The 24,063-nt window shown below is 43.2% G+C and overlaps 1 protein-coding gene across 2 annotated transcripts in view; it reads left to right on the plus strand.

Annotated features, from left to right (window-relative positions):
• TRMT44 (tRNA methyltransferase 44 homolog) overlaps positions 1–24,063 on the plus strand; it is a 115,263-nt gene that overhangs the window by 64,343 nt on the left and 26,857 nt on the right. For both annotated transcript variants that reach the window (XM_073610797.1, XM_073610804.1), the window contains 2 exons: positions 4,370–4,553; positions 10,023–10,407. In XM_073610797.1, coding sequence (XP_073466898.1) covers positions 4,370–4,553; positions 10,023–10,407 — 569 coding nt within the window. The remainder of the gene's footprint in view (positions 1–4,369; positions 4,554–10,022; positions 10,408–24,063) is intronic.

Genomic DNA, 24,063 nt, shown 5'->3' on the forward strand with positions numbered 1-24,063 from the left:
ATTAAGTTTATGCAAAGCGTCAATATTTGCAGTGTTGACCCTTCTTTTTCAAGACCTCTGCAATTCGCCCTGGCATGCTGTCAATCAACTTCTGGGCCACATTCTGACTGATGGCAGCCCATTCTTGCATAATCAATGCTTGGAGTTTGTCAGAATTTGTGGGGGTTTTTTTTGTTCACCTGCCTCTTGAGGATTGACCACAAGTTCTCAATGGGATTAAGGTCTGAGGAGTTTCCTGGCCATGGACCCAAAATTTTGATGTTTTGTTCTCCAAGCCACTTATGCAGCGTACACATGGTTGGACTTTTCGACCGAACTGGTCCGACAGACCGAGTCCTGCGGACAATCCGATCATGTGTAGGCTTCATCGGATCTTCAGCGGACTTTTCCAGTCGAAAATCTGACGGACTTTAGATTTGGAACATGCTTCAAATCTTTACGTCGTAACTGCGCCGGACCCAGAAATCCACTCGTCTGTATGCTAGTCCAACGGACAAAAACGGACGCTAGGGCAGCTATTGGCTACTGGCTATCAACTCCTTATTTTAGTCCGGTGTACGTCATCCCGTACGAATCCGTCGGACTTTGGTGTGATAGTTTGTAGGCAAGTCCGTTCGTTAAAAAATCCGTCGGAAGTCCGTCGAAAGTCCGTCGGACCAGTCCGGTCGAAAAGTCCACCCGTGTGTACACGGCTTTAGTTATCACTTTTGCCTTATGGCAAGGTGCTCCATCATGCTGGAAAAGGCATTGTTCGTCACCAAACTCTTCTTGGATGGTTGGAAGAAGTTGCTCTCAGAGGTTGTTTTTGTACCATTCTTTATTCATAGCTGTGTTCTCCCTTGGCTGAGAAGCAACCCCAGACATTAATGGCTTCAGGATGCTTTACTGTTGGCATGACACAGGACTGTTGGTAGTGCTCACCTTTTCTTCTCCGGACAAAGTTTTTTCTGGATGCCCCAAACAATCGGAAAAGCGATTCATCAGAGGAAATTACTTTACCCCAGTCCTCAGCATTCCAATCCCTGTACCTTTTGCAGAATATCAGTCTGTCCCTGATGTTTTTCCTGGAGAGAAGTGGCTTCTTTGCTGCCCTTCATGACACCAGGCCATCCTCCAAAAGTCTTCTCCTCACTGTGCATACAGATGTACTTACACCTGTCTGCTGCCATTCCTGAGCAAGCTCTGCAGTGGTGGTGCCGATCCTGCAGCTGAATCAACTGTAGGAGATGGTCCTGGCCCTTACTGGACTTTCTTTGGTGCTGTGAAGCCTTCTTCACATTTGCAGAGGAAATGTTTTTTTATGGGATTAAGTTCATTTTCATGGCAAAGAAGGACTTTGCAATTTATTGCAATTCATCTGATTACTCTTCATAACATTCCGGAATATATGCAAATTGCCATCATAAAAACGGAGGCAGCAGACTTTGTGAAAATTAATATTTGTGTCATTCCCAAAACCTTTGGCCACAGCTGTAGATGTTCCCTCTAATATAGCAACATTTCATTTTCAAATTCAGGTCAACCTTAAGACATTTCATTTATAGTAATTACTGTACATTAAGAGAGACAAGGGCATGCCTTTAGGGAAATGTCCCTGGCTTGATTCTGTAGCAATTCTAGAAACCAGTAGGTGTTTCAGGTGACACCCACCCGCAGTACTGATCATTTTAGGTGGATGGGCCATTTAAAAGAGATCCTCTGTTAGATACATTGCTCTGTCTCTGGTAATCGCCCAGTGATGGCTTTGGACCCAGGTGGAAATAGAGCTTTTTTTTGTATGCATCAGCAGATGGTTTGCTGCTAACAGATGGTCCTGACATTTCCTTATGGTCTCAGTTTATATATTATTTACATTTTAAAGGATTCAGCACAACAGTTATTTATACATTTACAACAAATCTTAGTAGTTCTTCAGTATCAGTCAGCATTATATAATGTCCCCAAAACTGCTGCTGATCTTCCGGTTTTTATTCTAAATAAGTCTTTGCTTACTTACACCCCGCAGAATAACATAGGCGCTTCTGTGCATTGATCTTCCTTCTGGAAAGCATATATTTCACCAGTTTGATGTTTTTTATTGCTTTTATCAAAAAAGCTTACAGTTTAGTATTAACCTCACTTTAAAGGTTGTATTAAACCTGAAATCTTGGAATGATTTTATTGGCACAATTTAAAGTGGTTGTAAACCTCAGACATGACATTTGAACAAAGCGTATCCCTCTATAATGTGTACTTGTCTTAATACAGAGCACAAAATGTAATTTCTGTCCACTGCTTCATTCCTCTGCTATCAGCATGAGTCACTTCTGACAAGTTTTCCTGACACCAAGAGACAAATGGTGACGGGAGGGCATAATCTGTGATTGACAGCCCCTCAGCACTGTTTATGTGTGAGGGGGGTTGTCTCTTTCCCCCAATTAGCTCTCAGAGATTTCCTCATTGATGTAACGTCAGCTCTCTTCCCCCTGCTTTTTAGAGCTGAGAGATTGTGTCAATTCTGCACTTTAAATGGATGTAGAGGAAAGAGAGCTGTAAACAAACGGTACAATTTGTTTTATCTTTGTGTATCACCTGAGGCCAGTCATTTCACTGGGTATATATAGGGGTTATCAACCACTTTAAATATGTGAATCTTATGCCTGATGGACCACTGGAGAGTTTGAAAACCACTGTAGTGGTCAATGCTACTACAATAATATCCATGACCTTCTGGATCCCGCTCAGGTTCTATGCGACTAGCTGCCCTACTGTAGACTTCCACAGGGGATCACTCGCTTGTCACCGCCGCCATTCGTGGTATGACTTGTGGTTTTTTTTAAGTCAGCACATGGTGTTCTCTGTTTGGACGAGGTGAGATAGAGGCAGTGACATCACCATCTCCTCCTTTTTTCATCATAAAATGCCTTGTTTTAATTGAAAACAAAATTCAAGACGTTCTAAAAAATGTCAGAAGTGCTGAGTGGGCAACTATCCTATAGTTAATGTGCAGTAGGGTAGCCACTTGTGTAGAACCTGAGCAGGACCAAAAAGATCACCATTATTATTGTAGTAATGTCGACAGTCCATCAGGTGTGAGTAATGCATACTTACATTGTGCCAAGCTAGACCAATGTGTGTATGGAATATAGATCATTCCTGAGGTCAACTCAAACACTGTTTAAAGTATAACTAAAGGCAAAACTCCTTTTTTCTTTTGGATAGAGTGGAGATGGATTAGAACACCTATTAGGATTGTACTTCTGTCTGTGTCCCCGTTCGCAAGATTCACCCTCTCTATTTGTCCTGTTTGCCATTATCATTGAAAGTAAAAGACAATTTCACATTTTGGGTTGCCCCAGAAAGTAATAGAGGTGAAATCTTCTGATGTGGACACTAGTTTCGGATGACTCTGGTGACACCCTGGGATTCCCTCACTTTGGAAGGATTTCCTCTTCCTGTTTTAGCTGTGGGACTGAAAGTAAAGTGAAGTTTCCCCAATGGGACACAGATTGCAAAAGGAAAAAAACAGACAGGGGTTATAATCCTTCCTTACTCTATCAAAAAAACAAAACACAAACGGAGTGAGACAACATGAAGTGAGAGGAAATCTACCCCTAGGAAGGGAAATTCACTCCTGTAAGAGTTATCATGTGAAAAAAGGTTTCTCTACTGAAGCTTTTTCCACGACATACCAAATTTTTCAAAATCCAATTGTCACAGGGACAGAAAGTGAGGTGAACAGCAAAAAAATTGTTAGAGGTGTTAACCCTTCCCTATGCTATCTGTCCAAAACTTAAAAAATGTACCTGTTCCAACTTGCAGAAATTCAGCTTAAGAACTAACCTACAGAACCTTGTTTGTAAACCGGGACTGCCTGTAGTTCTACTTTAAAGTGATTCTAATTGTATTTTTATTTTTTTTATAACAAAATTGTCCTACTTGCCACTGATTGTGGTTGCGATGCTTTGCGGGGTCTTTTTTTTTTTTTTTCTGCAAATATGGGTGCATTTATGATTTATGGAAAAGCTTGAGTTTGCCTTTAAAGTAAACCTGTCAAGTATGGAATATGGAGACCACCACTACTGACCCCTTTCTAGTTCCCTGCAGTTTATGCTGATCCTCTGGCTTTAAATAGTGTCTGGGGATAAGTGTGCAGGTTGCAGAAGTAATTCTTATCTCTATGCTTATTCTGTATTTGGTGATTTAAGGCATTAAAGCAAGATGGCGAGCATGGAGGTTAGTCAACTGGCAACTAGCATTTTCCTATCCGGTCAGCAATGGCAGTTTACAGAGTCCGGGTCAGATTGTCTCCTAAGGACAAATGACCTCACTTTTGTGTACATGTACATTTTAGATCTTGTATGGCTTCATTTAGCATTTATTCCCCTAGGTCCTCCTACTCCTGCCGCTACTTTGTACTACCCTGCTGCTTCTTCAATTTCTATGGCAAATACAACAGAAAGTCCAGTAAGAAGACTCAGTACAGAGAATACCTGGATTTTGTCACCGATATTGGAACTCATTGTGGCTTTAGTGTGGAGGAAGATTGTCTGAGAATTCCATCAACCAAGAGGGTAATTGTTAAAAGAGAAATATGGGTTCTTGTTTTTTTTTTTTTTTAAGGATCATACTTGCCTAAGTGGACCCATGCTGCATCTGTCCCCCAAGCCTCTAATGCTGAGAACCGAGCGGTCAAACACCGCCGATCACTCGGTTCTCAGAGTTCCCAGAGCTGACAGTCAGTCAACAGCTCCCTACTCTTCCCCTCCACGCTCACTGTAGTGCTGGGCTGTGGAGGGAGCGGCTGGCTCAGGCTTGTGGGCCCAGGCATGTGGGCGGATCCCGACTCCATTGTCGTGATCTTTCTCAAGCCTGGACTGGCTCTGTGATGTCAGCAGACAGTGGACTTCAGCCACAGGAGAGCTACAGCCAAACAAGCTTTGGCTGTACTTCTCCTTTAAGGCAGGCTTCGACAACCTTCTCATTCAAACAGTGCTACACATTTCATTGGAAAATGATAAAGCACTTAGGGCTTGTTCATACCAGTATCATTAGTCTGGTTTGCCAAACGCAGTCCTAACAGAAGAGCAAGGCAATTTGCCTTTTATCGCATGGTGTTTACACAATCATGCTGCTTTGGTGTGCACTGATTGAAAAAAACAAAACAGACATGTTGGATTTTTGTGAAGTACGTTCCAACATGCTATTGCAGCAAAGGCGTACTGACAATTAAAGCACTTAAAACACAACATCAATCATGTGTCATTCATAAAAGCAAACCTGTGCGATGGAAGCATGCATGTGTCAGTATTGTTAGGGTAAATGAGAGCTTCAGATTGAGGTCTGATGTTGGCAGGAGTTGGGACAAGAGACCAGTCCACTGTGGCCACCCAGATCAGTATTATCAGTTTTCCTAGCAAAGAAAAGCCGTAAGCATAAAGCGATGCACTGAGATCAGTGTTGCCAAATAGACACCATTCTGGGTTGACTGTATTGGGATATTAAACTTCTGAGAAATGAGTTCAGTGACTTGTGACAAGAAGTGTTCAAGTATGGCACCATTCCATACCATATGAAGAATATTTAACTTTACTTTTATTGTAGGTCCAATTTGTTCCATTTGAACTGCAGATCGTCTTAGCTGCCATTGCAATACCTAAGTTTGAAGAAAATGTGCTGACAAAAGTTCATGCCTTCCCTTAACCTACTTAACAAAAGAATTTTTATTTCTGCACGTGTTGCTCCCTTTCTGTCTCATTAATAGAGAAAAATGCCACCGCATTTATATCCACACAGGTAGCACCAACATCTTGATCCATCTGCCTTTTCATGGAATTGGATTTAAGCGAAACTTTACCCATAACAATTTGATAAAAATAATGTTCTTTAGCAAGAAACCTATATTCTACATTAATGATTATGCTAGCAAAAATAGTGTGTGCTGTAAATTGCCCCCAGCTTTGCTCCTGGTTCTTTTTGCTTGAGGGTGCCATTTTGTTGAAGACCAGAGCCCCTGAACGACAGCAGATCAGCCTCTACAAGTTCAGCACAGTGCCTAAAAATAGAGAGCAACTGAGCATGGGCAAAGCAGGGTGTTTATTTTTAATATTTTACATAGCTATATGGTACATGCAAAATAGTCAGCCTGAAGTGATCTAGCATGACTTAAAGTGGTTGTAAAGTCAAAGAAAAATTACTGCCAGGCCCTCTGTTCTACTAAGCTATACTACACAGTGTACATGTTCATATAAAATTATGCCTTTAAATACTTTCGTTCAGATCTTTTCTGGTCGGTCACTTGACTTCCGGCCGCACTCCTCTCCAGATCTAAGGACTACAGCGGGAGGGGCTGAGATCTCCCTCTGATGTCAGCCGGGAGATCATGTGACCGCTGTGCTGTCTGCTTAGCCCCGCCCGCTGTAGCCCTTAGATCTGGGAAGGAGAGCGGACGCAGGTCACGTGACCGACCAGAAAAGATCTGAAAGAAAGATCTGAGGCTTTAGTAGGTATTTAGCTTAGTAGAACAGAGGTTCTGGCAGTAACCTTTCTTTGACTTTACTGCTAGCTACTAATAGCGGCGGGAGGGGAAGAGATCACTCACAGCCTCACACACAGGAGCTGACAGGGAGGGAGGAGAGCAGCGGCATGACGGAGACATGTACACTGACCACGGTATCATACATAGAGGGAAAAGGGAACAGGCAGGATCAACCAGCTTTTTTTACAGCAAAGACAGGGACTGATTAGACAGCACAAGCACTATGCTGTTTAACCGCTTCAGCCCCGGAAAATTTTACCCCCTTTCTGATCAGAGCACTTTTTGCGATTCGGTACTGCATCGCTTTAACTGACAATTGCGAGGTCGTGCGACGTTACACCAAAACCAAATTTACATCTTTTTTTTTCCCACAAATAGAGCTTTCCTTTGGTATTTGATCACCTCTGTGGTTTTTATTTTTTGCGCTATAAACAAAAAAAGAGCGACAATTTTGAAAAAAAATCAGTATTTTTTACTTTTGCTATAATAAATATCCCCCAAAAATATATAAAAAAACACATTTTTTCCTCAGTTTAGGCCGATATGTATTCTTCCACATATTTTTGGTAAAAAAAAAACGCGTATATTGATTGGTTTGCGCAAAAGATATAGCGTCTACAAAATAAGGGATAGTTTTATGGCATTTTTATTATTATTATTTTTTTTTTTTTACTATTAGTAATGATGGCGATCTGCGTTTTTTTTTTTTTTTTTTTTTTTTTTTTTTTTTTGGGACTGCGACATTATGGCGGACACATCGGACACTTTTGGCACAATTTTGGGACCATTGTCATTTATACAGCGATCAGTGCTATAAAAATGCACGGATTACTGTGTAAATGAAGGGGTTAAGTGTGTCCTAGGGAGTGATTCTAACGGGGGGGGGTGGTCTACCACTGACATGACAGGGAGCAGTAGGTCCCTGTCATGTCACTAGGCAGAACAGGGAAATGCCTTGTTTACATAGGCATCTCCCCGTTCTGCCTCTCCGTGACACGATCGCGGGACATCGGGCACGTTCACCCTGTACGCGGCGGATGCGCACCGACTAGCCCCGCCAATTAAAGGGGCCGTACAGGTTAGAGGTCGACCGATATATCGGCCGATATTTGGCTTTTTTTACTTAATTGGCATCGGCCGATTGTGCTGATTAAAAAAAGCCGATTCAGCGGGACTTGCAAATGACTTCTGTAATAGAAGTCAATTGCAAGTTGTCTGAAGTTTTCTTCTCTCCTCCTCTGGGCAGCCTGCCAAGTCTGATAAGAAGATACATTGTATCTCTTGCAGGTTCTTTTATCAATAGACTGAACTCCTTGGAGAAGTTCTCAGTTTAACCATTTAAAGACTAAATCTTTTCTGACACTTGTTGCTTACAAGTAAAAATCCTGTATTTTCTGCTAGAAAATCACTTAGAACCCCCAAACATTATATATATTTTTTTTAGCAGAGACCCTAGGGAATAAAATAGCGGTTGTTGCAATATTTTATGTCACACGGTATTTGCGCAGCGGTCTTTCAAACGCAATTTTTTTAAAAAAAAATACACTAATGAAATTAAAAAAAAAAGCAGTAAAGTTAGCCCATTTTTTTTTCGTCCAAAAGTTTTGATTACCTGTTTTTGTGTATTTAATATTTAAGATATAGTTATTTTTTTTTAATCTAAATTCTACATACAAGTGAACTGATTGGAGGTTTGTTTTGTTTAATAAATGTTTAAATATAAAAAATTTTCTGTATCACTTATTACTTAAGGCTGCTTTCACACTGGTGCGGGCATGCGTTGACGGTAAAACGCTGTTAATTTTAGCGGCGCTTTACCATAATTTTAGCGGCGCTATTCGGCTGCTATCGGGGCGCTTATAACCCAGCTAGCGGCCGAAGAAGGGGTTAAATGCGCCCCTGAGGCGCTGCTGCCGAAACGCTTTGCAGGCACTTCGGCAGCGGTGCGCATTCGATTCAATGGGCAGGAGTGGTGGAGGAGCGGTATACACACCGCTCCAAAGATGCTGCTTGCAGGACTTTTTTTTAACATCCTGCCAGCACATCGCCTCAGTGTGAAAGCACTCGAGCTTTCACACAGACTGCAGGGGAGCCATTTTACAGGCGCTATTTTTAGCCCAAAAGCGCCTGAAAAACGCCCCAGTGTGAAAGGGGTCTAACTGTTAGATTTTATGAGATGAAGGGGTAAAAAAAAAAAAAAAATCGGCCTAATATATCGGCCCAAAAAAATTGGCATCATATATCGGCCATCGGCCACCGCGATTTCTAAATATCTGCTTTGGCATCGGCCAGAGAAAAACCCATATTGGTCGACCTCTAGTACAGGTACGCCCATTTTCCCACCGCTGGCATTGTGCCGACGTATATCGGCAAGTAGTTAACCTGCTATAACCGCTTTCATTTTCTGACTAACGTTTCACTTTAAGGTGTCTGTGCTACTTGTGTAGATATATTGTAGATGCTATGGTATTTTCCTGATATTTATTAGAACTGAAAGCCCATCTCCAAGAAAGCCGAAAATTCTCTCTGCACATGTACTGCAAGGGTTAACTGCTCGTTTAGGTCAAGGGGACATGGAAAAGTAAATTTACCCGCTTCTCTGCTCCTCCACTTTGTTAGACCCGTCCCTGCAGCATCTTCTCTGTTCTCCAGCAGGTCCAAGGTCCTGATGATATCAAGACCAATGTAAGATCCATATCCATGAGAATGCCAAGGGACAGTCCACCACCAGAGCATGGGGGAATGGAGAATCGGGTAAGGAAAAGAGCTTTTACTCTTCCTTAGACCTAAACGAGCAGTTTGTCCTTGCAGTGCAGGCAAATACAATAGATTTTATCAGGGAACTTGTAGTTTAGTTATTAGACTATGCTTTCCCTTTCAGTAAATGGCAGATTGTTTTTGTTTTTAATTGTTTTATGATGTGAAACTATGTTCCAGGAGAATGAAAGCGTAGAAGTGAAGGTAAGAGCCAAGTGTTCACAAACCTCAGAGTGTGTTCCCCCAAAATAAATTGAGTTGCTGGGCAGTTAAGCCTGGTACACACACAGTTTTTTTTTTCACTCAACCCAGCGGCTGAACAAAAAAAAAGGGGGTCGCTGTACTAGCTATGCAATGTTAGTACAGCAATCTCTATTGCGTCCTGACAAGGGGACTGCCCCCCACCCTCCCACCCACCCACCCACCCACCCACCCACCCACCCACCAGAGGACACTGGTCAGTGCCCGCAGCCATTGGCTGCAAGTGCTGATCAGATGGTGATTGACTGCTGGTTTTCCAGCACACTCGTTCGACAGAAGCCAACTTCTGTCATATGAGGGAGCTGTGTACACACAGGCCGAAAGCCGAGCCGGTAACTGCCAAACCGTTTCCAGATGATTAATGCCCCGTGTACCTCCATGATCTATTTAAACCGTTATAAAGTTGTGGTAAAGTAATATAACATCATTGTAAATTATCACCTGTATATATTATACTTTTTGTTTCGATTTAATGACTTGATCACAGGTGTGCCTTATTGGAAAATCAAGAAATTACCCACCAGAGAAGGAAGAACAGATTGATAGGGAGAGGAAGAAGTACATAGCCAGTCATTCTAATGATACATCAGACTCTGCATGTACCAGAGAAGATGATGAGCTCTGTGATCACTCTACAAATGGAGAAGAAAGCTCCAATGTTTCCCCAGATGATCCAGAAACGGGACATGGGAAGTGGCTGTCATCGTTCCAGCCCAGGGACAAAGTCGAGCAGATTAGGAACTGTGTTTTGCTTCCCAGAGACTTCATTGATAAAGTAGTTCTGCAAGTGGCAAAGTTATTACTACATCTAAACAATGAGGAGAACCCAGAGGTCATTGATAAAGGAACACAGGCAACATGGAACAGAGGCAGTAAGTGCCTATTTGTCTCATTCAAAGTGATTTTTCCCTGAATAGTCTTATTTGTACATAGTGCTTTTATTTCATAACATAACAACATCTGTTTATTTTGTACATTTTTTAAACTGCGGTTTAAGGCCCCTTTCACACATGCTGTCCGATCACGTCCGCCTGTCTGTTTTTCAGGGGGACCTGATCGGCGCTCAGTTCACCTCTATGGAGTTACGGATTTCAGCTGGGATATGTCTACTCACATCCGCCGATATCTGTTCCGGTCCGCCAAATCCATACAGATGGTGGTCCTATTTTACATCCATCTGGCGGATCGGATGAAAATGGACAGGCGGATCCATTTTCATTCGATCTCCCATAAAGGACAGCGGGGCTCTGACCGGTCCATCTCTGTGCAGTGAGCGCAGACGGACCTGTCATCCGCCTGCTCAGTGGAGATCAACAGATCAATCCCCTGCTGAGCAAAGCGGACTCCGTAAAAAATGGACGTGCCCTGTGTGAAAGGGGCCTAAAGTGATTGTAAAGTCTCGTTTTTGGGGTTTTTTTTCTCCTAAAAATAACAAACATGTTATATTTACCTGCTCTGTGCATTTTGGTTTTGCACAGAGCAGCCCAGATCCTCCTCTTCTCGGGTCACTCTTCGGCTCTCCTGGCCCCTCCCTCCTGTCGAGTGCCCCCACAGAAAGCAGCTTGCTATGGGGGCACCCGAGCAGAGCCACAGCTCCCTGTGTTCATTCAGACACAGAGCCCCTGTTCGGACCTGCCCCCTCCCCTCTCTTGATTGGCTCCTGCTGCTGTCAAAGTCAGTTAGCCAATGGAGTTGCCGCTGTGTCTCAGCCAATCAGGAGGAGATTCCTGGATGGCCAAGAAACTCGTGTACATCGCTGAAGAGAGATGGGGCTCAGGTAAGTATTAGGGGGTGCTGGGGTGGCTGCTGCACACAGATTTTTTTTTTTAATCTTAAAGCATTCCAGCCTGAGCTTGTTTGACTGGGCTTCTCCTATGGGTCACAGGAGTGCAATTTGTTTTGCACTCCTGTGATCCATTTTCAGCAGAGAGTGGTCGGAGGTCCACTCTCTGACATCTCTGGAATCAGTCCAGGCACCACGTCATCGCGACAAAGTCTGGATCCGCCAGGTGCCTGGACTGATGCGAGCTGCTGAGAGCTTGAGATGGCCACCCTCCGCCCCACCACAGCCCAGCACTCCAGTGAGCGTGCGGAGCAGAGCGGAGAGCTGCTGACTGACAGGCAGCAGCTCTCTGCTCGGGGAGTTGAGAGAACCGAGCCATCAGTGATTTTTGGTTGCTCGGTTCTCAGCGTAGAGGCGCAGAGGGACAGATGCAGCATTGGTCCGATGCTGCATCCACCTAGGTAAGTATGATGGGTAAATAAAAAAAAAAAACATACTTCTCTTTTAATGCATAGAATGTATTAAGATAAAGAAACCTGACTTTAAAACCAATTTAAAATAATTATCTGTATATATAGTAGGTTGCAGTGATGGAACATTAATATCTCATATTATATCTTTTGGTTTCTTGGCTTTGGAAGTACTAATTACTACTTGTTACCCTGATAGCGGAACAGGAAAAGCCACCCCTCATAAGCTCACAACTGTTCGTTTTCCTGGAGGTGCAGGTGGCAGCTGGGTAGATCATCCATGCTTCCTGTATCTCAATAGCAAAAGATCAGCCACCTACTGAAGTCAGAATTTTATAAAATGTTATTGTTCCAGAGACCAGCCCGGCCCAGGACCCCCTCACTTTGACGCACTTCACCCAGAATAGGCTTGAAGAGAAATTAAAAGCAATATTAAAGCCTTGTGTTTGTTAGTTAAAAACAAAACATGTTATACTTACCTGCTCTATGCAGTGCTTTTTCACAGAGCAGCCCGGATCCTCCTCTTCTCGCATCCCACGTCGGCGCTCCGCTCACCTGCCTCCTGCCAAGTGCCCCCAGAGCAAACAGCTTACTATGGGGGGAGGGGGGGGATTCCTCCACCCATCCTCTTCTGCTGTGTAGATGAGGGAATCCGTTTCGTTTTTTTTCTATCAGTGACCGCCAATGTAACTATCATTTATTCCACCGACTACCACTGTAAGGAGCATTTTAACTACTGGCCAAGGTAAAGGGCTCCTCTTCCACTGATTATCAATCTATGAGAGCCTGTCTCCACCGACTATGTAAAGGGGCACTTCAATGACCCAAAAGTATTAGGGGTACAACTCAACTGACATACTGTTCATGGCAATGTGCCATCAGTTGTAGATACAGCGATGATCAGCAGGGCTTTCCATGAGACCTTAAAGTTATTTCAAGGGTTCCTCCATGCTTAGAGGTTTAGAAAGGCTGCTCCAGGCTCACATTACAAGGAAGTGGTGTTTGAATTTTTGGACAGTTTTATAAAATCTCAGATTATGGAATGGCAACATTCAGTTAAAAAATGGCATACACTCACCGGCCACTTTATTGATTGCTTGGTAACACAAATTGCTAATTGGCCAATTACATGGCAGCAACTTAGTGCATTTAGATGTGGTGAAGAAGACCTGCTGAAGTTGAAACCAAGCATCAGAATTGAGAAGAAAGGGGATTTAGGTGACTTTAAATGTGGCATGGTTGTTGGTGCCAGGCGGGCTGGTCTGAGTATTTCAAAAACTGCTGATCTACTGGGTTTATCACACACAACCATCTCTAGGGTTTACAGAGAATGGTCCGCAAAAGAGAAAAAATATCCAGTGAGCTGCAGTTGTGTGGACGCAAATGCCTTGTCAGAGGAGAATGGGCAAACTGGCTCGAGATGATAGGCAACAGTAACTCCACTTACAACCAAGTTATGCAGAATACCATCTCTGAACGCACAACAAATTGAACCTTGAAGCAGATGGGCTACAGCAGCAGAAGACCTCAACGGGTGCCACTCCTGTCAGCTAAGAACAGGAAACTGAGGCTACAATTTGCACAGGCTCACCAAAATGGACAATAGAAGATTGGAAAAACATTGCCTGGTCTGATGAGTCTCGATTTCAGCTGCGACATTCAGATGGTAGAGTCAGAATTTAGTGTGATCAACATGAAAGCATGGAATCCATCCTTCCACCTTGTAATGGTATAGGAGATATTTTCTTGGCACACTTTGGGCCCCTTAGTACAAATTGATCATCATTTATACACCACGGCCTACCTGAGTGATGTTGCTGACCATGTCCATCCCTCTATGACTACAGTGTACCCATCTTCTGATGGCTCCTTCCAGCAGGATAATGTCACAAAGCTCAAATCATCTCACCAATGGTGTGTGTGTATGTGTATGTATGTGTATGTGTGTGTGTGTGTGTATATATATATATATATATATATATATATATATATATAATTTTTTTTTTTTTTTATTTGAAAACCAAGTTCTTACTCTATCCAGTCTAACCGTCTAACGGGCCAATTTTGACATTTCTCATATTCATGTTAAAATCAACAGTTTTTTGGGCTAGAAAATTACTTATAACCCCCAAACGTTTTATATTTTTCGATGGCAAAGACCCTGGAGAATAAAATGGTGGTTGTTGCTTTTATTTATGCTGTATGATATCTGCACAGCCATTTTTCAGATTTTTAGGAAAATATACACTTGCATGAATTTTAGTGCACACAAACACAATAAAATGCCTAAAAAAAAAAAAAAGATCCATAGGCAACGTTTTAAAAGCTATTACAGGTTATCAGTTTAGAGTTAAACATAATTATTGCTGTCACTCTGACATTCGCGACAGTACCTCATGTGCGGTGCAACCACTGTTTACATATGCGTGCGGGACCTACCTGTGTACATTTTTTAAATTTAAGTATTTTATTTAAAGTTTATTTTTTCACATTTTTTTTCTATTCAACTTTATTGCCATCACAAGGAATGAACATCATCCCTTGTGATAGCTGGGACAGTGACAGCTACTCTTTATGGATAGATCTGGGGTCTAATAGACCCCTGATGCCCCCGCTCGCCCTCCAGAGCAGCCAATCAAACTGTGACCAGTTTGATTGGCTGCTTCACCGTTTATAGCCAGTAAACAAAGAATCGAAACCAGAGGTTACCAAATCCTCATTGCTTCCGGCATCATCACAGTGGAGGGGGATGAACTTATGTTCCTTCTCCTCCTCTGTCGGCAGCTGGCCTGACAGTTCTCAGCAGTCCCAGTGGAACAGGAAAGTCTGGGACACTTGTAAGAAGGTGATCTAGGTGACTATAGAGACATTCGGATCACTTTTACATAAAAACTGATCGCTGGCTGAAAATTTTGATAACCACCATAATCACCCAGGACATATGGTGTATATACATAGACTAGGCGGCAAGTGGTGTATGGATGTAAATTTTAGCATAGAGCAAATAAACATCTTGTGTTTACTCTCAGAACTGTATGATTCTTTGGTGGCTTTGGGTCTTGTACAATGAGGGAAAAAAAGTATTTGATCCCTGCTGATTTTGTACATTTGCTCACTGACTTAGAAATGATCAGTCTATAGTTTTAACGGTAGGTTTATTTAAACAGTGAGAGACAGAATAACAACAAAAAAATCCAGAAAAACACATTTCAAAAAAGCTATAAATTGATTTGCATTTTTAAGAGTGAAATGAGTATTTGACCCCTTCGCAAAATATGACTTGGTACTTGTTGGAAATCAGAGATCAGACGTTTCTGGTAGTTGGCCACCAGGTTTGCACACATCTCAGGAGGGATTTTGTCCCACTCCTCTTTGCAGATCCTCTCCCAGTCATTAAGGTTTCGAGGCTGACATTTGCTAACTTCAGCTCCCTCCACATTGTTTCTATGGGATTTAGGTCTGGAAATTGGCTAGGCCACTCCAGGACTTTAATGTGCTTCTTCTTGAACCACTCCTTTGTTGCCTTGGCCGTGTGTTTTGGGTCATTGTCATGCTGGAATACCCATCCACGACCCATTTTCAATTCCCTGGCTGAGGGAAGGAGGTTCTCACCCATGGTCCCGTCCATCGTCCCTTTTGATGTGGTGAAGTTGTCCTGTCCCCTTAGCAGAAAAACACCCCAAAGCATAATCTTTCCACCTTCATGTTTGTGGGTGGAGATGGTGTTCTTGGGGTCATAGGCAGCATTCCTTCTCCTCCACACACGGCGAATTGAGTTAATGCCAAAGAGCTTGATTTTTGGGCTTATGTGACCACAACACTTTTCACCCAGTTCTCCTCTGAATCATTCAGATGTTCATTAGTAAACTTCAGATGGGCCTGTACATGTGCTTTCTTGAGCAGGGGGACTTGTGGGCACTGCAGGATTTCAGTCCTTCACAGCGTAGTGTGTTACCAATTGTATTCTTGGTGATTTATGGTCCCAGCTGCCTTGAGATCAATGACAAGATTCTCTCGTATAGTTCTGGGCTGATTCCTGACCGTTCTGATGATCATTTAAACTCTACGAGGTGAGATCTTGCATAGAGCCCCAGACTGAGGGAGATTAACAGTTTTGTGTTTCTTCCATTTGTGAATAATCACACCAACAGTTGTCAACCTCTTACCAAGCTGCTTGTCGATGGTCTTGTAGCCCATTCTAGCCTTGTGTAGGTCTGCATTCTTGTCCCCTGACATCCTTGGACAGCTCTTTGGTCTTGGCCATGGTGGAGAGATGGGAATCTGATTGCTTCTTTGGACAGGTGTCTTTTATACAGAAATTAAGCTGAGATTAAAGAGGAGGTCCTGCCTGGGTAAAAAAAAAAAAAAGTCACCAGCTACAAATACTGTAGCTGCTGACTTTTAATATTAGGGCACTTACCTGTCCAGGGAGCCCGCGATGTCGGCACCCCGGCTGATCTTCGGATCGACTCCAGGGTGATGCTGCCGCCATTCCTGGTAAGGGAACCTGGCAGTGAAGGCTTTTGGCTTCACAGCTGGTACCCTACTGCGCATGCACGAAGTGCACTGTGCTTTCTAATTGGCCCGATGGCGGGGGTAGGAGGAGGGGGGCCAAACTTCTGGGAGATCGGGCCGCGCCCCTGTCTCCGGAAGTGGGGAACAGGTCCCCATTCCCCCCTCCCCCCCGAAAGGTGCCAAATGTGGCATCGGAGGGAGGAGGAAGCGTATAAGTGGAAGTTCCACTTTTGGGTGGAACTCCGCTTTACGAGCACTCCCTTTAAGAGAGTGCTCCTAATCTCAGCTTGTTACCTGTATAGAAGACACCTGGAAGCCAGAAATCTTGCTGATTGATAGGGGATCAAATACTTTCACTCCTTAAAATGCAAACCAATTTATAACTTTTTTGAAATGTGTTTCTTCTATTTTTGTTGTTCTTTCTCTCTCTGTTAAAGTAAACCTACCATTAAAATTCTAGACTGATCATTTCTTTGTCAGTGGGCAAACGTACAAAATCAGCAGGAGATACCTTCTCCCCTCACTGTAGACCTATTCCTTTCAAAGTTCTCTCCACTTTACAAGCGCCTTTTGATGATGTAGGGAGCTATGCTCTCTGACATTTTGTGTTTTTTTTTTTTTCTTTCTATTTCTAAAGGAAAGATCCGATACTTTTAATGGTCTGTCTGTTTTTTCCTTTTGTTAACTGCCTTTTTTTCAACATTATAAGAGACATACACTACTTTCTGCTGTGCAGTATTGCCAAGTAATGCTTTTAGAGACCGATGGATAGTAATGCCGCGTACACACGGTCGGACTTTTCGTCTACAAAAGTCCGACAGCCTGTCCGACAGACTTCCGGCGGACTTTCGGCGGACTTGCAGCAGACTTTCTAACGAACGGACTTGCCTACACACGACCACACAAAAGTCCGACGGATTCGTACGTGATGACGTACACCGGACTAAAATAAGGAAGTTCATAGCCAGTAGCCAATAGCTGCCCTAGCATGGGTTTTTGTCCGTCGGACTAGCACACAGACGAGCGGATTTCGGGGTCCGTCGTAGTTACGACGTAAAGATTTGAAGCATGTTTCAAATCTAAAGTCCGTCGGATTTGAGGCTGAAAAAGTCTGCTGAAAGTCCGGAGAAGCCCACACACGATTGGATTACCAGCCAGCTTTAGTCCGTCGGCGTCTGTTGGACTTTTGTAGACGAAAAGTCCGACCGTGTGTACGCGGCATAAGTAATGAACAAAAGCTGAGAGGCCAGTAGGAATTTTTAGTTGCAACTTCCATTGCTGCAGAAAAGCCTTTTCTTTATCGTACATCAAAGGACACAGAGCCGGTTATTATATCAACTACTTGGGTTAAACGCCACCTGTAGGTGAATAGACACTGGTAAATCAATTCAGAACAATCTAACAGGAAGTCCTCCCCTATATAACCCCTCCTACACAGGAAGCACTTCAGTTTTTTGCCAGTGTCTGTAAGGTGGTGGTCACTGATGTGATACATGTGCTCTTGGAGCATACTTGAAGGTCTGGACGGTTCTATTTAGAATCATGGACTTCATTCGGATCCATTTGAAAGAGCTGTCAGCTAAAATGGATGGTACCCGAGCCTCATTGGAAGGAGAGCAGATTCTTCGAGGTTTTGCCTGTAATGCAGCCTTATGGCGCTGGACCCTGCGTAATGCCCTGTGCAGTGTTTGTTCTGACCAAGGTGCTTTCCTGCAGGGTGCTATACAGGTCCTGGAGAGTGGACTCCACATCAAGGGGGACCCAGTCACTGAAGGTCTTTTATGACAAAAATCGCTGTGATGGGTGAAGATTGGACTCCTGTTATGTTCAGAGTCCTGCAGCAGGAATGGTAAGTCTGCATTTGTTTTATAAAAAAATCTGACTGTCTGGTGTTCTCTCAGTAGCCCCTAGGGGCAGTGTGCTGTTTGAAATCATGCTCTGTGTACTTCTTAGGAGTATGGGCTGCCGTTTCTCCTCCGGCCACTAGAGGGTGCAGGGGCCTATTTCTATATAGGCAGGAAGTGGAGGGGTGGCCATGATGTTGTCCATATGCTCAGCAGATTCAGCTGGGCCTCTTGAAACATAACGGCAGCCTATGGATACTAGTGAAGTGTGAGTATTTACTAGGGGAGAATTGTGTGGCCAGGCAAGTCATGATTAAATACTGCATACTTACTGCTTAATCCGGGGGGCCTGTACAACTGTAAGTCGATACACCCCTAGTAGTGCACTTTAAATTGGTGTGTCTCCAGAATAATGTGCATCTGACACAAAATTAGTATGGGGCCTGGTGCAGGTGCATACTTGCCAACTGAGCTAAAATCTTATGTTTTGTTAAAAGTATATGCTTGCCAGATGCTTGCTGAAAGCTCATGCTTGCTAAAAGTTTGCGAAAAGCTTATGTTGCTAAAAAGCTTATGTTTTTTTCTAACAAACGTATGCTTGCTAAAACTCATACTTGCTAAAAGCTTATGTTTGTTGAAGGCTTATGTTTTCTACAAGCACATGGTTGCTAAAAACATGTCTGCATAAAGCGCATAGACTCAACTCATATCTGCATAAGGTACATGACACATGTCGCATAGACTCGGCTCATATCTGCATAAGGCACATGACACATGTCGCATAGACTCATGTCTGCGTAAGGCACATGACACATGTCGCATAGACTTGTGTCTGCGTAGACACGTGACATTATATATATATATATATATATATATATATATATATATATATATATATATATATATATATATATAAAATTATATACACATGATTGCACATAAACGCATGTTTTGCATAAACACATGCTTACTTGCATAAATGTTGAATAAACACATGCTTTGCATGAGCACGTGTGCATAAATTCATATTCTATAAACGCATGTATAAATATGTGTTTTTTTACATTAAACTGTATAGATAGGGTTTTTTTTTTTTTTTTTTTGCATTTTACTGCATACGTAAATGCATGAACAGCAAGAATACTTTTATACTTGCGTGTTTGCATTCCTAGGTACCTACATAACGGCTTACCTGGGTATCCGCATACTTGCATATCTACTGTGTTGTATAGCGATGGACCAACGTTGTCTAGGCCTGCATCCTTGTGGGACTACATATTAGTTTTTGTCTAATAAAGTCACTTTATTATGTACCTGTTAGACTAGCTAAATGACTCCAGAAGGGAGAGGCGGCTGGGGGAAGCAGGTACACCACCCTCAGGTCAAGTGATCTGGCGGTGTTCATGTCTCCTGTTGGACCAATGGCATCAGGGGTATCTAAGCCACTGTGGCGCCTAATCTCGAATCAAGCCCGGTTAGTACTTGGATGGGAAACTACCCAGGAATACCAGGGGCTGTATGTTTTTTTTTTTTTTCCTGAAAAGAGGCATCTGAGGCTGCAGTGTCAGAGTATCTCAGACCACAGGTTTTTAGGGCAGTCCCTGAGGTGGTTTGCTCCTTCTTTAGCCAGCAGAAACCTGGTAGGTTTAGTGCACCTCTTGGGACTGTCTGGGTCTGCCATAGAGGAGTCGGTCTTTTGCCTTGCATTGGCTCTTGGAGCAGAAGTTATGGGCTCATTATTGTGAGGCAATTAAATGGTAGCAGTTCCAAAACCAAATAGGGACATGAGGTCTATCTTAAGATCTCAAGCCGCTGAACATCCTTCTGTTTCAGATAGGCTAGATCTGTTAAGTTAAGACCTCTCTGCAAGAGGTAGATTTTGTGGTCCATAATCATCTGTAAACGCATGTCTTCATTTTGCGGTTTGTTTCCAGGCTCATCAAAGATTTCTGTAATTGCAGTGGAAAGTTGTTTTTTTGTGAATCTTCCCTTTGGGTTGGCCACAGCTCCGGAGGGTTCACAAAGCATCTAGCCCCAGTGCTGGGCTTGCTGAAGACACCTCAATACTCATTACCTCAATAATCTTTGCAGAGAAAGCAGTCGATTCCAGGGGTTCCTTCAATATATTTCTATAGGAGGAAGCTGTGTTTAGGTCAAAGCACGTTCCCTACATAGTCCTACTCTAGGTCTTGTTAGAGGATCATTCTCTCAGTCTGGAACTTGAAGATCCAGTCATTGGATTGCTGGAAGGCTCTGTTCCCGGAGTGTTGCAGGGCAAAAATTGGTGGTCGATATTCTTCCAGATTCAGCAGTGGGACCTAATGGTCTTGAGTCCTGTATCTGAGCACTGTTAAGCCCCTGCAAGCCAGTTCGGGGAACTTCAATTACAGGACTTGAAAATATTTTTTTGCCTGAGGTGAAGCCAGGAAGTGGCACCCGCAGAAATATGTGAGTGGAGAATTTTCTTTTTCTTTCTCCAATCGGTAGGGGAAAAGAGGTTGGCCTTAAGTACCATTAAGGGTCAGAGTTAGTCCCTATCCATTCTTTTCCAGAGGACATTGTTTCTCACTCCTTGTTTCATACATGTCTCTTACAGCATGTAACTTGAAAAGTCCCGCCTGTCAGGCCATTCTTGTGTCCTTGGGACTTGAATTGGATCTTGACTGTCCTTGCATGAGGCCACTTTTTGAACCAATCGGGGGATTCTGTTGGTCCTTTTATCTCGGACGGTGGCTTCTTTGGTTGCTATCACTTCACTAAGTGGAGTGTCAGAGTTGGTGGCCCTTTCATGCAAGGAGCCATTCTTGGTCTCGCATCGTAAGGTGATGTTGCATCCTCATCAATTTTTATTGGCTAAAGTGGTTTCTAGTTTTCACTTGAATCAGGACAATGTCTTGCCTTTTTATTTTTCTCCTAATCTACAGTGGGCAGCAGAAAGATCGCTACATACTCTAGAGCAGTGGTTCTCAACTCCCTGTCCTCAGGACCCACTAACGGGCCAGATTTTAAGTATTACCTTTGGGAGATGCAGATTAGAATACTGAAATCACTGAGCAGCAAATTATATCACCTGTGATGTATTTCAGTTATCTTGCAAACCTGGCCTATTAGTGGGTTTTTGAGGACAGGAGTAGAGAACCACTGCTCTAAAGGTTGTTCAGGCGCTCAGGATCTACTTGAGTTGTCGACACAGGTCAGGAATCCTGGTTTGTGCTCACAGAAGAGCCCAGGAAGGGCAGGCGGCATCCAGGTCGAATGTTTAGCTGTGGGTCTGCCAGTTTATCAATAATGCCTATGGTTTAAAGGGCAAAATCCAATTTTTTTATCCTGGGGAGAGATTCTCTACCAGGTGTGGGGGAGTATCATGGGCCATCAATCATCTGTGGCCCAGGTGTGCAAGACCACTATTTGGTCTTTGGTTATACATCTACAGGATTTTTACCAGGTGGATGTCAACATGGAGGATACTGCCTTTGGCCTCCAGCGTATTAAAAATAGCAGAGTAGGTCCTTCTCTGGTGGCAGTTTCTATGATGGTGTCTCCCTCCCCTCAAGGATATTGCTTTGAGACGTCCCAAGTAGTTATTATTATAATAACCGGCTCTGTGTCCTGTGATCTACAATAAAGAAAATAGGATTTTTTCATCATACTTACCTGTAAAATCCTTTTCTTGGAGTACATCACAGGACACAGAGGTCCCTCCCCTCTTTTTGGGAATTTATTGCTTGCTACAAAACTGAAGTGCTTCCTGTGTAGGAGGGGTTATATAGGGGAGAGCTTCCTGTTTGATTTGATTGATCTACCAGTGTCCATTTGCCTATAGGTGGCGTATAACCCAAGTAGTCCTGTGATGTACTCAAAGAAAAGGATTTTATAGGTAAGTGTGACGAAAAATAAAATCCTATTTTTTTGTGTAACTCTAAAAGCCACATTATTTTTAAGTTTTTGGAATTATAAAGTTTATTTATAATTTATCTTTTAGCAAAGGTGGAGTGCAACCAGTCCAATCACAATAGAAGCAGACCTAAAGGGGAACTAGTGTCTCTGAATCTCCATTAGGCTTTGCCCACCCTCATATGTTACCTTTTTAAAAAGAGCCAAATACAAAATAACAATCTAATGATAAAATATGTTTGTAAAAAAATGTGCTGTCCTTGTGCATGCTAGATTCATGACCGATCTGAAGCTCGCATATCTGATATTTTTAAACCCAGGAGAAATGAATAAATTGTTTTGGAGTCTCTTCCTTTTAGCTGTAGTTAACAGAGTAAGATCTTTGTATTAAATATTAAGTATTTTTTTTCATCTGTCCAAAAGAGGATAAAAAGCATATAAAGGGCAAAATGCATTCTTGTAAAAACCAATATATAGCATTTTGTCCTCAATGAAAGGCCATTTATCAAGAAACTGCTCACCTACCGACTGACCCAGGAAGTAGTGGGTCTTTAGGCTCCACCCGACCACATCTCCCCAGTGCCCCATCTTTGTTACCAGTACTAATCCAAGTGGGAGGGGGGGCTCACACTGTCCTGACTGCATCCTTCATGATATGAAATAAGTGAATCCTTGTAGTGAGAGTGATACATAAGGGGATTGGAAGAAGACGTGGGAAATATGACATGTAAGTAAAAGGAGTAGATTTATAATCCAAACAGAAAAGTACATTATCAGAGTAGCAGTGAGTGAGTAGCCTCTTAAGCTGACCACACATATTACAACTTGATTGTACAATCTCCTTTAAGTTGGCCATACACTATACACTCTGTATAATGTCCTTTTTAGATCTGTCAACCATTATGTAGCATAAGGATCTGTATTATTGCTTACAAAATGAATGGATCATTTAGAGTGGCTGTAATCCCTTAAATATTCTCACTGAAGTTACTGGCCTAATGTGATACAAAGAGATTAACCACTTGCCGCCCGCCATATAGCACTACAGTGGAACCTTGGTTTATGAGTAACGCGGTTAACAAGCGTTTTGAAAGACGATCAACAGTTTGCAAGTGTTGTCTCTCAAAATGAGCAGAATTCAAGCTAATGGGCGGTGCTTTACTGCATTTGGCCAGAGCTGCGGTGGTTCCGGAGACACTTGGAACGGTTCGTAGCCGTTCGTAAATGCTCGGAAATACTCAGACACACTCCATTCCTGAGTGTTTCCGAGTTCAGCCGAGCTGTCCCCGAGGCTCTCTGGCGCCCCCCACCTCTGGCCACATGCGGTATTGCACGTAATAATAGTCAATGCGGAACTAATTATCTTCATTTCCATTGACTTCTATGGGGAAACTTGCTTTGATGTGAGAGTGCTTTGGATTACAAGCGTTCTCCTGGAACGGACTATGCTCGTAATCCAAGGTTCCGCTGTATGAAGTTGGCAAAGTAATTGCGATATCCTGAATGGACGTCGCCAGGATATCAAACCGCATCTCGGTGATCGTTGTTGCGATTTTTCAGTCTGACAAACCGCAACTCCGATCTAGGTAAAGAGTCTCTGACAGAGACTTTCTACCACGTGATCAGCCATGTCCAATCATGGCTGATCACGATGTAAACAGGAAGAGCCGTTGATCGGCTTTTCCTCACTCGTGCTTGACAGACGCGAGGTGAGCCGATCGGCTGCTTTCCTGACGGCCAGGTCTGTGCTGATTGTCTATCAGCACAGCTCCCCCTCTGTGCCCGCCCAGGACCACCAGGGATGGCCACCACACTGGACCACCAGGTATGCCACCCTAGACCACCAGGGAAATGTCAATCAGTGCCCAGGCAGCTGCCAATCAGTGCAAAAGTAAAATGCCTGCCAGTGATGCTTATCAGTTAAATCCATCAGTGCCCAGCAGTGCTGTCTATCAGTGCCACCCATAAGTACCCAGCAGTGCCGCCTTATCAGTGCCCAGCAGTGAAGGAGAAAACGTACTT

Source organism: Aquarana catesbeiana, linkage group LG01 (genome assembly GCF_042186555.1).
Source record: "Aquarana catesbeiana isolate 2022-GZ linkage group LG01, ASM4218655v1, whole genome shotgun sequence".
Classification (NCBI taxonomy): domain Eukaryota; kingdom Metazoa; phylum Chordata; class Amphibia; order Anura; family Ranidae; genus Aquarana; species Aquarana catesbeiana.